The sequence below is a fragment of the Malaclemys terrapin genome, chromosome 15 (assembly GCF_027887155.1).
Source record: "Malaclemys terrapin pileata isolate rMalTer1 chromosome 15, rMalTer1.hap1, whole genome shotgun sequence".
Taxonomy (NCBI): domain Eukaryota; kingdom Metazoa; phylum Chordata; order Testudines; family Emydidae; genus Malaclemys; species Malaclemys terrapin.
Window position 1 is genome coordinate 17,666,592 of NC_071519.1, and position 14,298 is coordinate 17,680,889.

General features: G+C 49.2%; 1 protein-coding gene across 2 annotated transcripts in view; it reads left to right on the plus strand.

The window, feature by feature from the left end:
- The window catches only part of HEPACAM (hepatic and glial cell adhesion molecule), a 96,365-nt gene that overhangs the window by 7,818 nt on the left and 74,249 nt on the right, over positions 1 to 14,298 (plus strand). The window contains exon 2 of one of the 2 annotated variants that reach the window (XM_054005686.1): positions 7,176 to 7,375. In XM_054005686.1, coding sequence (XP_053861661.1) covers positions 7,291 to 7,375 — 85 coding nt within the window. In that variant the 5' untranslated portion in view covers positions 7,176 to 7,290. Of the gene's footprint in view, positions 1 to 6,951; positions 7,376 to 14,298 lie in introns of those variants that run through there. The other variant, XM_054005687.1, reaches the window with a different exon arrangement.

Below are 14,298 nucleotides of genomic sequence, written 5' to 3' on the forward strand. Positions count from 1 at the left end.
CAACGCAAATACACTGCTGGGAACTAGTACTACACAGCTCCTTCCCAGCAAACCTGCATGTGGCTTCATGAACCCACTTCCAGGGAGCTGCCTTCGCAGCCCAGATCTCATGGGGACAGGGGATTGCCCAGCCTGCACTCACAGGCGTGGATCCAGGTATTTCCCAGGCTCTTCTGCCATAAACCTTGTGGGTCCAGCTCCGAGAGGCATTGTGGGAGTACCCAGGGGGCTGCCCCATCTCAAATAAGCTATGTTAGCACAGAGGGGATTTTGTGTACAGTAAATATTGGATTTGGTGAACAGCAGCAGCACTGGAATCCTAATCCTGCTCTGTGCTGCTCAGTGAGTGGCAGGGCCTTGCCCATGCCCTGTTCGTGGCTTTGGAAGACAAAGGAGACTCCAGGCTGGAGTGGAGCCTGGTTAGGATGCAGGGACTTGGCAGCAGCTTGGGGGGCTCATTTTAAAGCTCCAGGGCTGAGAGCAGCCACAAATTGGACACACACCAGGAAAACCAAAGAAAGGAGCCACTCTAAGACCTTGCTTATTCCCTTTCCCATTGCTCCCTACGTAGGGTTGCCAATTTTGGTTGGACGTATTCCTGGAGATTTCATCACGTGACATCTTTTATTAAAGATTAATCTTTAATTCCTGGAGACTCCAGGGCAATCCTGGGGGGTTGGCAACCCTACATCCCTAGATGAGCTCAATAATACTTCGTTTTGTTTTCCACTCCCCGCTGCAAGAAAGCAGGCCACTTGGACTTGAATTGAAGTGAAGATATATTTACCATTGAAATAAACTGACATTGGAGGCCAGGGCATACTTTGTTAGCAGTAGGGTTACCATCCGTCCGGGTTTCCCCGGACATGTCCGGCTTTTTCAGCCTTAAATGGCCGTCCGGGGGGGATTTCTAATGAAGTAGAAATGTCCAGGATTTCCCCTCCTGCGGAGTGCGGCGTGGCGGATTGGACGCCTGGCCTGATTGAAAGCCGCTCGCAGCCACTAGGGCCTCTAGCAGCCAGAGTCCCTCCCCCGCTCCCTCCTCCCCCACAGAGCAGCAAGAAGTGTTTGAGTCCACGTGGAGCCTGCAGCTCTCCCTCTGCTGGGTGAGGGTGTGTGTGTGTGTGTGTGTAGAGGCTGCAGGGTGGTTGCAGAGGCTGCAGGGCGAGTGGGGAGCAGGGGGCACAGAGGCTGTGGGGGGGGGCGCAGAGGCTGCAGGGCGAGTGGGGAGCAGGGGGCACAGAGGCTGCAGGGCGAGTGGGGAGCAAGGTGCAAAGAGGCTGCGGGGGTGGGGGGGTGCAGAGGCTGCAGGGCGAGTGGGGAGCAGGAGGCACAGAGGCTGCAAGGGGGGGTGCAGAGGCTGCAGGGCAAGTGGGGAGCAGGGGGCACAGAGGCTGTGGGGGGGGCGCAGAGGCTGCAGGGCGAGTGGGGAGCAGGGGGCACAGAGGCTGCAGGGCGAGTGGGGAGCAAGGTGCAAAGAGGCTGCGGGGGCGGGGGGGGTGCAGAGGCTGCAGGGCGAGTGGGGAGCAGGAGGCACAGAGGCTGCAAGGGGGGGTGCAGAGGCTGCAGGGCGAGTGGGGAGCAGGGCAGGCAAGGGCATAGAGGCTGCAGGGCAAGTGGGGAGCAGGGAAGCACTTAGCAACCCCCAACCAAGATCAGAGCGGGAGGGAGGAGGGGGAATGTGGGGTGCTCAGAGGAGGGGGCAGAGTTGGGGCAGGGACTTTGGGGAAAGGGTTGGAATGGGGGCGGAGAAGGGGTGGGGTTGGGGCGGGGAAGGGGCGGAGTTGGGGCAGGGCCAGGGGCGGGACCGGGGCCCCCTGGACTGTCCTCTTTTTTAAATGTTTGAATATGGTAACCCTAGCTTCCCTGCTCCTGCCCCTCCCTCCCAGAAAGTCCAAAGTGCGAAGTGCTGGGAGGGAGGGGCAGGAACAGGGAAGCTCCACATCTCCACTCCTCACCCTCCCTCCCAGAAAATCCTAAGCACCGCCAAACAGCTGTTTAGCAGTGCTTAGGACTTTCTGGGAGGGCAGGGGAGGAGCAGAGACGCAGGGCTTCCCCGCTCCTGCTCCTCCCGCACAGAAAGTCCTAAGCACCGCCAAAGGTGGGGGAAGTGCTAGGAGGGAGGGGGAGGAGGCAGAGAAGCAGAACTTGTGCAATGCTCCCTTGTAAAGTCGCTGCTCTTCCACAGAATCTTACAAGCAGGCAGCCAAACGATGTTATACGGGAGCATTGCACAACTTTAAACGAGCATGTTCCCTAATTGAGTAGGGATGTAACATTGAAATAAGGTTAAGTGGGACAACGTTAAATGAGGAGTTACTGTATAGCAATACTTCATAACTTCACATACAATGATAGCACATACAATCCAACAGGATATTAATGTTCAACAGATCAAGACTTTTAAAATGATACCTCACAAGGCATGCTGTGTACAAAATATATCATAATTATATTACAGTGGTGAATATGGATTCCAGGGTGCTACTCAGAGTTACAGAGTGTCGCACTTTATTGAATTTTTGAACTTTCTCTACACCTATAAGAATTTTAAATTATAGAAATGTTCCTGTTTGCATTGATTTTAATTTTAATAATTTGAGTTGTAGCTATATTATAAGTGTTTTCTCCATTCATAATTGTAAGGGGTTACAATGAATATAAAAACATATACTTTGATAACACAAGTATTTTCTTTTGGGATTTTAAATCCAGTATAACTACTGATCTGAGATTAGAAAATTGACGCAAGTTATTTCAGGGCCCAAAGCCCCCAAGTTCCTATGGGCCAGTGCTAGGAACATCCTGATATGTCTGAAGTTAAAGACAGAGAGACATCTGGTTAGAAGTTTTGTGCCTGCAGAGGCAAAAGAAGCATTTTTTCATTTTGGCTGCAAAAACACATGCCCTTGACAAAACCAGAAACAAATAATTAAAAGATATGGAGTCATTTATTGCTTGTATTAGATGAACAGTTGATCTGTTTGGGGGAAGATAGGCCAAATGGCATGAACTGATGACTAGGGGCCACCCTGCATAATGATTGCATCATCTGTGGGGATTCAACCTGGGAGCACCGCATCTAGGAGCACGAGGCAGAGCCTTAGACCCTTTGTGACTATCCATAGACTAACTACTACAAGGGCCAGAGGGCAGCATGAGTGTGGGTTGCACCTCTATGTTTGAGGATGGGTTAGGCAGGCAATGGTGTGAAATTGCTCCAGGTTTCTTTGTTTCTGGGTTAAGTTTGTTGGGATTAGACAGTACCGGAAAGCTCATGGAACATTGACTGTGAAGATCTAGGAACCTTCCATGAGCTGTCAGTATAAAACTCAGGGTAACCCCAAAGGGTCTTTGTCTGGTTTGGATCTGTCCTTTCCTTTCCTTTCTGCTCCAAGCTATGGTGCCTATTGACTCTCAGGGCAGGGCAGCAGTGAGAGTCAATAGGCACCACCAATAGGCCAGGCCTAGGTCTAGATTTATCAGTTCTCAGATGGTGCTATCTCCAAGGGGGAAACTTTACCCAGACAATGGGACTGCATCTCCAATCCAGCTATTCCAACCTGACCCCAGATGGACCAGAAACTCTGCTTACTAGAGGAAAAAGCCAAAATGTTAGTCTGAAGCTGCCAGCATCTACCTACCACCAGCACAGAAAGGAGTTCTCTTCCACCCTTGTCTCTTCTTCTGTTTGTGCTTGAAGACAAAAAAAAAACGTTGTTTAAGAATGTTCAGGTTGTAATTTCCCATCATTCAAGAAAAGGGTTAAGAAACCATGCTGGTATTGTAACTTGCAGTTGTTCTGCACACGCTAGTTGATGAAGCAGAAGGGATCCCAGTTTGTGTGGTTATTCAGAATTTAAGAGTGAAACTGTTAAAAAGACCCCTAGGACAGCAACAGTTGTGGGTGCAACATCTAATGAGTCCATCCCTGGGCCAGCTCCTTGTCTGAGAGGACCGGCTGCAGCAGCCTGCTGAGCGGAAGGTACAGGAAGGCATGGCTCCCCCGTGTCAGTGCAGATGCAGTGCAGGGGCCAGCATAACCCCGAGGCTTCACTGTGCCTGCACGGTCTGTACCTCCGTCCTTCCAGTGTTAGTAGGGTTGTATGTTCTGCTAGTGTCTGTCCTTCCTAACACCACTTCTGTCTTTCCTGCACTGACTGTGTGCCAACTGCTTTTCAGCCATCTGCACATCTTCCAGGCACTGGGACGTCTTGTGGACTGAGGTTATAAAGATGGTGGCCGATGCCTTATTAGTAGAAGAGATGTACGGATGAGCATCATCCACCTACCAGCAGCACACATGTACACAGCTCCTTGCAATCTTCCCAGTTCTTTGTTTATAATGCTGTACTAGCCAAGAGCACAGGCATGTTCGGGAACCCATTATGCTGGGTGCTCTATAGACACATGTACGTGCTGCCTCTGCCACAAAAAACGTACTCTGTAAAAAGACAAACACAGGTGAGGTGTGGCGGAACGGGCGCAGTAATCAGAGGGATGATTGACACACACCGAATTAGCTCCATGCCCCTCACACTAACCACTGGGCATTGTAAATAACCTATTGTCACCTGCTGTGCTAGGTACACCTCTGTCTCTGACCCACCAATTGTCTATTGCTAATTCAAGCGTCCTGAGTGGGAGATCAATATGTGGCTCCTTAGGTGCTTACCCAGGGCCCCCACAAATCTGTAGGGATGGAATTCGGTGTTACTGCAGAATGCAGGCTTCAGCAGGCAAGTCCACATATCCTGCCACCTCCCGGCAGAACAATACAGATCTGTCGCATCTTACGCGCATTTAACATGCTCGATTTCAGCTTTACGCGGTCGGGGGGGAGAGAAAAATAACAATTTTAATACTGTACTTGTAGTGTGGGCGATTCTGCCCACCATTCAACTCAATGTAATTTTGACTAGATGCGGTTTTCGCTATACGTGCTAACCGTGGAACTGAACCCCCACGTAAGGTGAGACTCGCCTGTATGCAGTGTAGCCAGGATCTGAGTCAACTCTCTCCTGCCATCTATTGACGAACTGGTGGAAAAGACCTCAGGAGCAGACCATACTTGCATAGACTCCTACTCTACCTAGGTCAGGGGTCGGCAACCTTGTGGTGTGCCGAGTCTTCATTTATTCACTCTGATTTAAGGTTTCGCGTGCCAGTCATACAGTTTAACGTTTTTAGAAGGTCTCTTTCTCTAAGTCTATAATATAACTAAACTATTGTTGTAGGTAAAGTCAATAAGGTTTTTAAAATGTTTAAGAAGCTTCATTTAAAATTAAATTAAAATGCCGAGCCCCCCGGACCGGTGGCCAGGACCCGGGCAGTGCGAGTGCCACTGAAAATCAGCTCGTGCCATAGGTTGCCTACCCCTGACCTAGTGCTCAGCAGCCAGACCTGTTTTGGCTGTTTTAGATTAAAATTCACTTTAGTCTTGACTGCAGGGGTAATGAAATGTAATTATCCTCATTGACGTGTGGTTTGCCTATTGAGGTTGCCTAAAAGGCAACAAACCTGTACATGCCATGTCCTACGCCTCACTTGCTAAGCAGGGGGTAATGTCAAATCCAAGGGAAATTTGAGGGAGTGGACAAGTGTTTCTACCTGGTGGAATGGCCTCTGTTTAAACAGTCTGATTTAACCCTCCACCTCCAGGGCTTAAAGAGAGAGCTGATCAGACTCCACTTAGAGCCCGTGGTTCTGCTCAGGGCTCACTAGAGCTGAAATCGCTGATCAGCAGGTCTAGGGGACTGAGCCTTTCATCTGATTTGGGGAGAGCATTGTCGTGAAAGCTCGCACAAAGGGCGCAGCAGGAGCAGCGAGGTTCCCCACGCTCTGCTGAAATCCCCGAGAATTGGGCTCAGTGGGGGAATCTCGGAACATGTCACTACAGCTGGAGGCAGAGGCAGGGGTGCAGGGCAAGCAGTGGCAGAGACATTAGCGGTGGGTTTGAGCAGTGACAGCAGCAGAGGCATCCCTTGCAGGGATGGGAGGCGAACCCATGTGAGCGCACCCCTGAATTCTAGGGCTTTGCGGGTGCAGCAGAGGGGAAGGGAAGTGGCGTGTTAAAGGGACATTTGTCCATTGGATTTTCACACTGCAAGGGGGAAAGCTGAGGCAAAGACACTGCCCCCGTATTGTGAGGCAGGCCTTTACTTAAGGTTTGCACACTTTTGAATCCTGGTGTTTTCCCAAAGTAATGCTGAGTTGCCACTCCCTTTTAATAACTGTTTTCTCTTATTATCCCCAGACTTGGTGTTTGCGAGTGAGGAAGCATTGCCCCTTAGAGGCACCCTGTGTGGGTGTTTAGTTTCCCCAGATTTGGGGGGGGGGGCAAAAGGGGGGCTTGAGCTGGTTTGGGTTTGTAACATTAAGAGGAACCCCTAGATAGTGAACTCAGCCCTTATTGCTCCTGGCACTGCCTAGCAGAAGGGTACAGTATGGAACATCCGCTCATGGCAATGTCGTAGGGCTGGATAAGCCAAGTGGAAAAGGTCTTGGAGGGAATCCCAACAAATATCCTCTGCCTAAACTGCTCTAAGAATGGGCAGCAGATAGCATCCTGCCTCGGGATAGAAGGGAAAGTATTGGTTAAGGTGTCTAAACCCTTTTTATAGGAGCGGGGGTTCCTCTAGGAGGCAGCAGTCCCCCCCTCCTCATACCACTTCCTATAAAGAAAGCCCTGTTTAATGAACCCCAAGAGATTTGACCATCTGAGACATCAGAGCAGAGTTATTTGTGATCCAATGAGCCAGTGAAGCTTGGCAAACTCCACTGCACAGTTACCACAAAGAATGCAACCCCTTTAAAACAATGCTAAGTGTCTGGCTTGAGCCCGAGAGGCCAGGAAATGCAAATGCCCGGCATAACTGCTCTGCTGGTGCGTTTCAGGGAGAACTGCACATGCAATGCAGTGTGCGCTGCACTCTCGAGGAGCGAGCGAAAGGCAGTGTCAGCTGGGATTCAGAAGCTCCTTGTTTTCAGAGGTTTAAGTCAGGCCTTCGCTGTTACTTTGTGTTTGAAGATTTGGGGATATTGTTCATTATTTCTCAGTCCTCGCAGCTAATCTCCTGACGCTGAGGATGTAGGGTTCATGAAACCAGAAAATGTCAGGTCTGACCAAAAAAAAAGACAAACTCAACAACACACAGAGCTCTGTCTATTCACAGAGGAGTTGGCAGGGCTGAGCGGTGGCAGACCAACTCCAAGCGGTACTGAGGGACGTGCCTGGAGTGGACAAATCATGCCAATTGTCTGCGAGAGGGACCTAAAGCTAAACCCAAAATGAAGAGAGAAAGGGAAGCCTTGTCCAGAGTCCCTAGTGCTCCAGGTTTCGTGCACTTAGTGTGCCTTCTTCTAATCCACCCAGGTAGGAAAACGAATCTCTTTAAGAATCTGGGAAGTGGGAGAGGGTGTGCAGATGTCGTTGTGTGGCGGGAAGAGGGGGGTGAGGTGAGGCTTTGGAGCTGAATGCTGGTGTTCATGAGCCTGCTTAGCCCCTACGCGAGCAGGGAATATTCATTCAAGCAACAGCCCTGAATACCTTTTCTTTCCCCTCACACAGCGGCTCTCTGGCTTTGGGAAAGGATTGTCCCAGCTGCATTTCAATGTAACGAGAAAGAATTAACGAGCGGTTTCTTCTAGAACCCATTGTCGGTCTGTGCTTCTGAAATCAGACACTGCGAATCGCGCCTGGGGAGTGTTTGTTCTGTTCGAATGAGCTTGTAGAAGCAGGACAGTTTGACGTTGTGAGTTAATCTAACATCCTCTTCTGGAAAGACAATTGAAATCGGTTGAGACCCATCATTCAGCTGTGTTTAATGCTAAGCCAAGGTCTGGAGATGCTGGAAAGTTCAAACAAAATGTTATGTCGTTACTGCCACGCATGCTGGCCGTACGTTTTGACTCACGCCCTAGTCAAAGTGTAAAAGAGACCGGATCACATTTGGAAAGTAACTGGCTCCTGATATTACTGTAGAAATACCGTAAAAGTAGTTTATTTAAAAACCTTGCTCCCACACAAACTCATCTATGTTCGTACTGACTTCCCAGCTCCGAAGAGCTGTGGAATTGAATGGGTGCTGCGTGTGAGCCTGGATCCAGTTTGATCTAACCAGCTGCTATAGGGAAGAACTGTCTCCCATGTCACTGTTTCTTGTGGCAGCCCAGACACTGTCTGGAATGGGCTTTTCTGAGAGAGGAAATTTCTACTTTAATTTACCTTTGAAAAGTCCCCCTTGGTACCATGCTGTGCTCATGCTAGTCCACTCCAGCCAGCTACAGACTCTGCCCAGTAGCTGGTTAGTTGTGAGTGCCCCAGTGTCCCACTCAGCTGTTCTGGTTGTGCAGTGAGCACATTTGGAACAGTTTGTCCCAGTCCTTTCAGCAGCTGAATGAAGATGTTTCTCTCTAGGACGGTCTGTGCTATTTTTTGTGGCTTGTATGTTCAAATAGCTCCAAACCCAACACTCCACGGTGATGCCGACTGATCAGGCGCTAAAGCTGAGAGGCCTCCAGGAAGGAGACACGCATGGGAATGTGAGGTAAACACTAGGGCTGTTAGATCTTCTCTTTCCATGGAGAAGCAAGACTCTCAGAGCTGGGTTACATCTGAAAGGGCGGGGGCCCTTGTGCCCTTGCTCAGCAACCCCAGTTACTGACTTGCTGGTTTTGCTGTTGACCATGGTTAGGCAGTTACCTACCCCAATGCTAGGGAGCAAAGGCACTAGACAATGTAACATCGCAAAGCTGAATTGAAAAATACTATTTCTTTTATCATTTTTACCGTGCAAATATTTGTAATAAAAAATCATATACACTTTGATTTCAATTACAACACAGAATACAATATATATGAAAATGTAGAAAAACATCCAAAATGTTTAATAAATGTCAATTGGTATTTTATTGTTTAACAGTGCGATTAAAACTGAGATTAATCGCGAGTAATTTTTTTAATCGCAATTCATTTTTTTGAGTTAATCATGTGAGTTAACTGCAATTAATCGACAGCCCTAGAAATAGTATTTTTCAATTCACCTAATACAAGCACTGTAGTGCAATCTCATTATCATGAAAGTTGAACTTACAAATGTAGAATTATGTACAAAAAATAACTGCACTCAAAAATTAAACAATGTAAAACTTTAGAGTCTACAAGTCTACTCAGTCCTACTTCATGTTCAGCCAATCGCTAAGACAAACACGTTTACATTTATGGGAGATAATGCTGCCTGCTTCTTGTTTACAATGTCACCTGAAAGTGAGAACAGGTGTTCTCATGGCACTGTTGTAGCCGGCATCTCAGATATTTACGTGCCAGATTCGCTAAAGATTCATATGTCCCTTCATGCTTCAACCACCCATTCCAGAGGACATGCGTCCATGCTGATGACGGGTTCTGCTCAATAACTATCCAAAGCAGTGTGGACCAACGCATGTTCATTTTCATCATCTGAGTCTGATGCCACCAGCAAAAGGTTGTTTTTTTGTTTTTGGTGGTGGTGGTGGTTCGGGTTCTCTAGTTTCCACATCAGGGTGTTGCTCTTTTAAGACTTCTGAAAGCATGCTCCACGCCTCGTCCCTCTCAGATTTTGGAAGGCACTTCAGATTCTTAAACCTTGGGTCGAGTGCTGTAGCTATCTTTAGAAATCTCACATTGTTACCTTCTTTGCGTTTTGTCAAATCTGCAGTGATCGTGTTCTTGATACAAACAACATGTGCATAGTCATCATCCGAGACTACTATAACATGAAATATATGGCAGAATGCAGGTAAAACAGAATAGGAGACATACAATTCTCCCCCAAGGAGTTCAGTCACAAATTTAATTAACGCATTATTTTTTTTAATGAGAGTAGAAGCATGTCCTCTGGAATGGAGGGCAAAGCATGAAGGGGCATACGAATGTTTAGCAAATCTGGCACGTAAATATCTTGCAATGCCGGCTACAAAAGTGCCATGCAAACGCCTGTTCTCACTTTCAGGTGATATTATAAATAAGAAGCAGGCAGCAATATCTCCCCTCAATGTAAACAAACGTGTTTGTCTTAGTGATTGGCTGAATGAGAAGTAGGACTGAGTGGACTTGTAGGCTCTAAAGTTTTACATTGTTTTGCTTTTGAGTGCAGATCTGTAACAAAAAAAATCTACATTTGTAAATTGCACTTTCACAATAAAGAGATCGCACTACAGTACTTGTATGAGGTGAATTGAAAAATATGGTGATTTCTTTTGTTTATCATTTTCACAGTGCAAATATTTGGAATAAAAAATAATAATATAAAGTGAGCCGTGTACACTTGTATTCAGTGTTGTAATTGAAATCAATATATTTGAAAATGTAGAAAACATCCAAAAATGTTTCATACATTTCAGTTGGTATTCTATTGTCGTTTAACAGTGTGATTAATAGTGATTAATTTTTTTCAGTTACTTGTGTGAGTTAACTGTGATTAATTGACAGCCCTACAGCTACGCCTATGGCTGAAACCACTGGTCAACACTACTCCCCAAACAGCATGGTAGCGCCCCATGCTGTCCCTCATCCCTCCTAGCCTCCAGACACCTGAACGTAACCAACACGAGGGTTAATTATAATTCAGTGTTATGCAGTGTGATAACAGGTTCTCTGTGGCTCACATGGGGATATACTGCCAGCAGAGCAAGCCAGTGCCCAGCCCCTGCCATGTGGCAAGCTTCCCAGCTGCTGTCTCCGGGCTGGAGCGTGGAAGCACGTCCCTTTTCAGGCCAGGCCTAGCCCCGCTCTGCCCCTTCTCTGAGTCTCAATCACTGTGGAAGGCAATCTCTGCGGATCACCGGGCTACTTAAATCCGTGTGGGTCGAGAGACTCTTTATTCAGCTAAGACTGCTGGACAATAGAAAGGATTAGGGGCCCCAAATACATTTCCTTAGTCGCTGCTGAAATGCGGAGCTGGGGAGAGATAGGCCCAACGCCCAAAGACTTTGCCCTCTGCTTCTGGCAACCCCATTCTGCCCCACAACTGGAGCTAGCTCCTGGAAGCGCAGCCCCCTGTTCCTGACAGTTAGCAACAAGGCCAGCCATTTATCCCCCTCCTTTCCAGTGTGATTTACAATGGGGTAGTTTTGTATCAGGGCAAGCGGCTGACAGATCAGATACCTTCCTGCTTATAAATGGAGTGACCCAGCCCTGTAGGCACTCGCCCTGCGTGAACTGCCCTGAAGAAGGGGAGATGGTTTCCTCCTGCTCCCCACTTCTCTAGGGGAAGCGTGGGGTACTTGCCGTGAGAAGAGAGGTGGGTGCTGATGTGGTTTGGCAGCTGGGGGCAGGGGAAGAGGAAAGCCCACTCCCCTGTGCTTTTGTCCTTTCCCAAATGGTCTCCCCTCTCTCCCACTTCTTCCATCTATCCTCACCCTCCTTTGGCTCCCCACTGGCCATGCTGGGGCCAGTGACCCCCTCTCCCCCGTGACGGCTCCATCTCTGTACAGGTTTGTGCTGAAACCCCATAGCGCCCCAGGGTGTCTCCCGAGATCCCTCCCTCTAGCCCCAGCACTGGGGCCTGAGTTCCTATGAGAAGCTATAGGGTGGGGATGCACAGAGGCTGCCCCACTCCGCCCTCCCCCGTAGATGCCCATCGTTAAGAGGACGTTTCACCTGTATCTACCACCTTGCCCTATTATTTGTGGACGAGGTGGCTGGACCCTGGGGCAGATGATGGCCAAAGCAGCTGCAAGGTGCTGTGATGGTTGAACAGGCAGTGGTGTGTGGCTTGCTGGAGTTCCATGACTCTGCATGTTCATTGTGTTACTCCCCGTCCTCCAGAAACAGGAGAAAGCAGCCCATTGGTTACTTGGCAGGAAAAGTCTGGCACATGCTCCTACAATCTTCCCATGCCCAGGGCCTTTGGTTAACATCTGCCTCTCCCCCTTCATCTCACATGGAGCCAGAGATCCTGCTGACGTCAGGACTGGCCCAAGGCTTGATGAACAAATAGCCGTGGAAACGTTTGCTTGGTAAGCGCTCTCAGAGGGAGGTCACGGCCTTGCTTGGATGTTAGCTAGACGCTGTTAGAGCTGCGAATGGCACAAACACAGAGGAAGACAAGGGACCGGATTTACAAAGGTACCTATGTGAGTTAGGTGCCTCACTCTCATTGATTTTCAATAGGAGTTAGGCGCTGGACCTATTAGGTCTTTAGTACATTCCACTAGGCACCTCTCTGTAGGTTTAACTGCAAACCTGACCCAAGTTCCCTGCCCCAGGGAGCACAGATCGTTAGGTCCAGCACAAGGGATAAAGGAGCAGCCAGAGGAGAGAGGGCCAGGCGGGGGATCAGAGGCACCTGGCTAAGCATGCAGTGAGTTTAAGGGGAGATTTGAAAAAGGATGGGAGGGGGCTCGGCCCATTGAACTTGCCCAGTGACAGTTAGCAGCGTGGACAGTCTAGTCATGGAGTGGGTGCTCCTAGTTCTTACCCCTTCTATCTAGGGTGACCGTACGTCCCATTTTGGCTGGGACAGACCCTTTTTTGAGCCCTGTCCCGGCCATCCCGACTTTTTTGACACTTGATCAGTTGGCAAGAGCAAACGGGACAAATGCCCACTTGCGTCAAAAAAGTGGGGTGCAGAGGAACGTGGGGGGGGGGAGAAAGGAGAGCAGTGATGGCATCCCCACGCGGGTGGGAAGCAGGGCTCTGGCATGGCTTGGGTGAGCACCAACACCAGCCCCAGCCTTTGGGAAATATGGTCACTCTGTGTAGTGTGTGCATCGCTGCTCGCCCGAGCCCTGCCTTCCGCCCACCCCCCATGTGGGGAGGAGGGCTTGGGCGAGTGGCCAGGTGGGGCTCAGGCAAGCCCCTCGTGATGTCCCATTTTCCCTTTGGGAAATATGGTCACCCTACTCCTGCCCCACACATCCTTCTCCCCAGGAAAGGGGATGTCTGAATCAGAAACTTGTTTTGTCATCAGCCCTTGTCTTTAGATCACTCGTTAGCAGAAACAGCTTTTGCTGCTGGTTGCATGGAGCGGGAAGGAGGAGATGCTCTGCATACTAATAGGTCTCATGACTTTCGGACTTGTTTAAGCCTTTTCTTATGCTCCAGCACACAGCTCCTAATCGAATACTGAATTGTCGTCCAGATGAGTCATTTTCCCTCTGCTGCATTTCAATATGGGTTTTGTTTGCCGTTGGATTACGGCATCCAGGCTGCAGGCCGATGTCCTGTTGGAGGCGGCCCATCAGATATGGAATAGTTCCTCCCTCTCCACATCACGGCTGAAGAAATGTGCCCTGTGCTGTCCGTTAGCCAGGCAGTGTTTACACAGCTCTCTCTTCCAGACTCCAAAGCACTGAGAGTAAATAGCAGCCCTGCCTCTGCAGGACTAGCAGGGGGCAGGCGAGCAGAGCGGCAGCCCCTCTATCCCAGGGCTGTAGCTCAAACAATGAACCCCACTGCCATGCACACACACCGAGGACTGACAGCAAGATTAACTTGGCCCTTTGTCTCTATAGGATAGGAGACATTCCTATCAGACAGCTCAGAACAATAGCCCACTCTCGGAGCAAAAAAGGCCTTCATCAAACAGACACTGTCTCTTCCTGTTGCATCTTCCTTTGCCTAGGAGTTCTGCTCAGGCCCCACGCCTTCTGGAGTGCCCCTGGTCCGCCTCCTCACACAAGTCTGCAGCACAGTCTGTATTCAGGGCACGTGAAGAGGTTGGGTAACGCAGCCATAGCCAAGGAAGTGACCTCTATTCACAGAACAGGCTCGGTGCTGGTGGCAGTAGAGTATGTGTCCTCCACACCCTGTCGCTGCGTTGGCTTCAGTGCTCACCTACAGGGTCACTGCTGGGGCAGTGGGCACAGCCCAAGGCATTCGTTATGGCCCAGGCAGCCCTGGGCCGTTTTGCTGCTGTGGCCAACAAAGGGGCCATTTAGAGCCAGTTGTGATCTCCTAGGCATTGCTAGGGGTCCCGTCTCTTTAGTTTGTCACAGCTACCTTCAGCCTCCTGCCCCTACCACTCACTGTTTCATATAATTACACATCTTATTCCAAATGAGTGACATTGCCAAGCATTTTAAGATTTCTAGACTTCAATCGATAGGACTTGGGTAATCTTAAACCTTTTCAACAAGGAGTCCGGTGGCACCTAATAGATTTATTTGGGCATAAGCTTTCATAGGTAAACCCCCCCACTTCTTCAGATGCACGGAGTGAAAATTACAGATGCAGGCATAAATATACTGACACATGAAGAGAAGGGAGTTACCTTACAAGTGGAGAACCAAGGTTGACAAGGCCAATTCAATCAG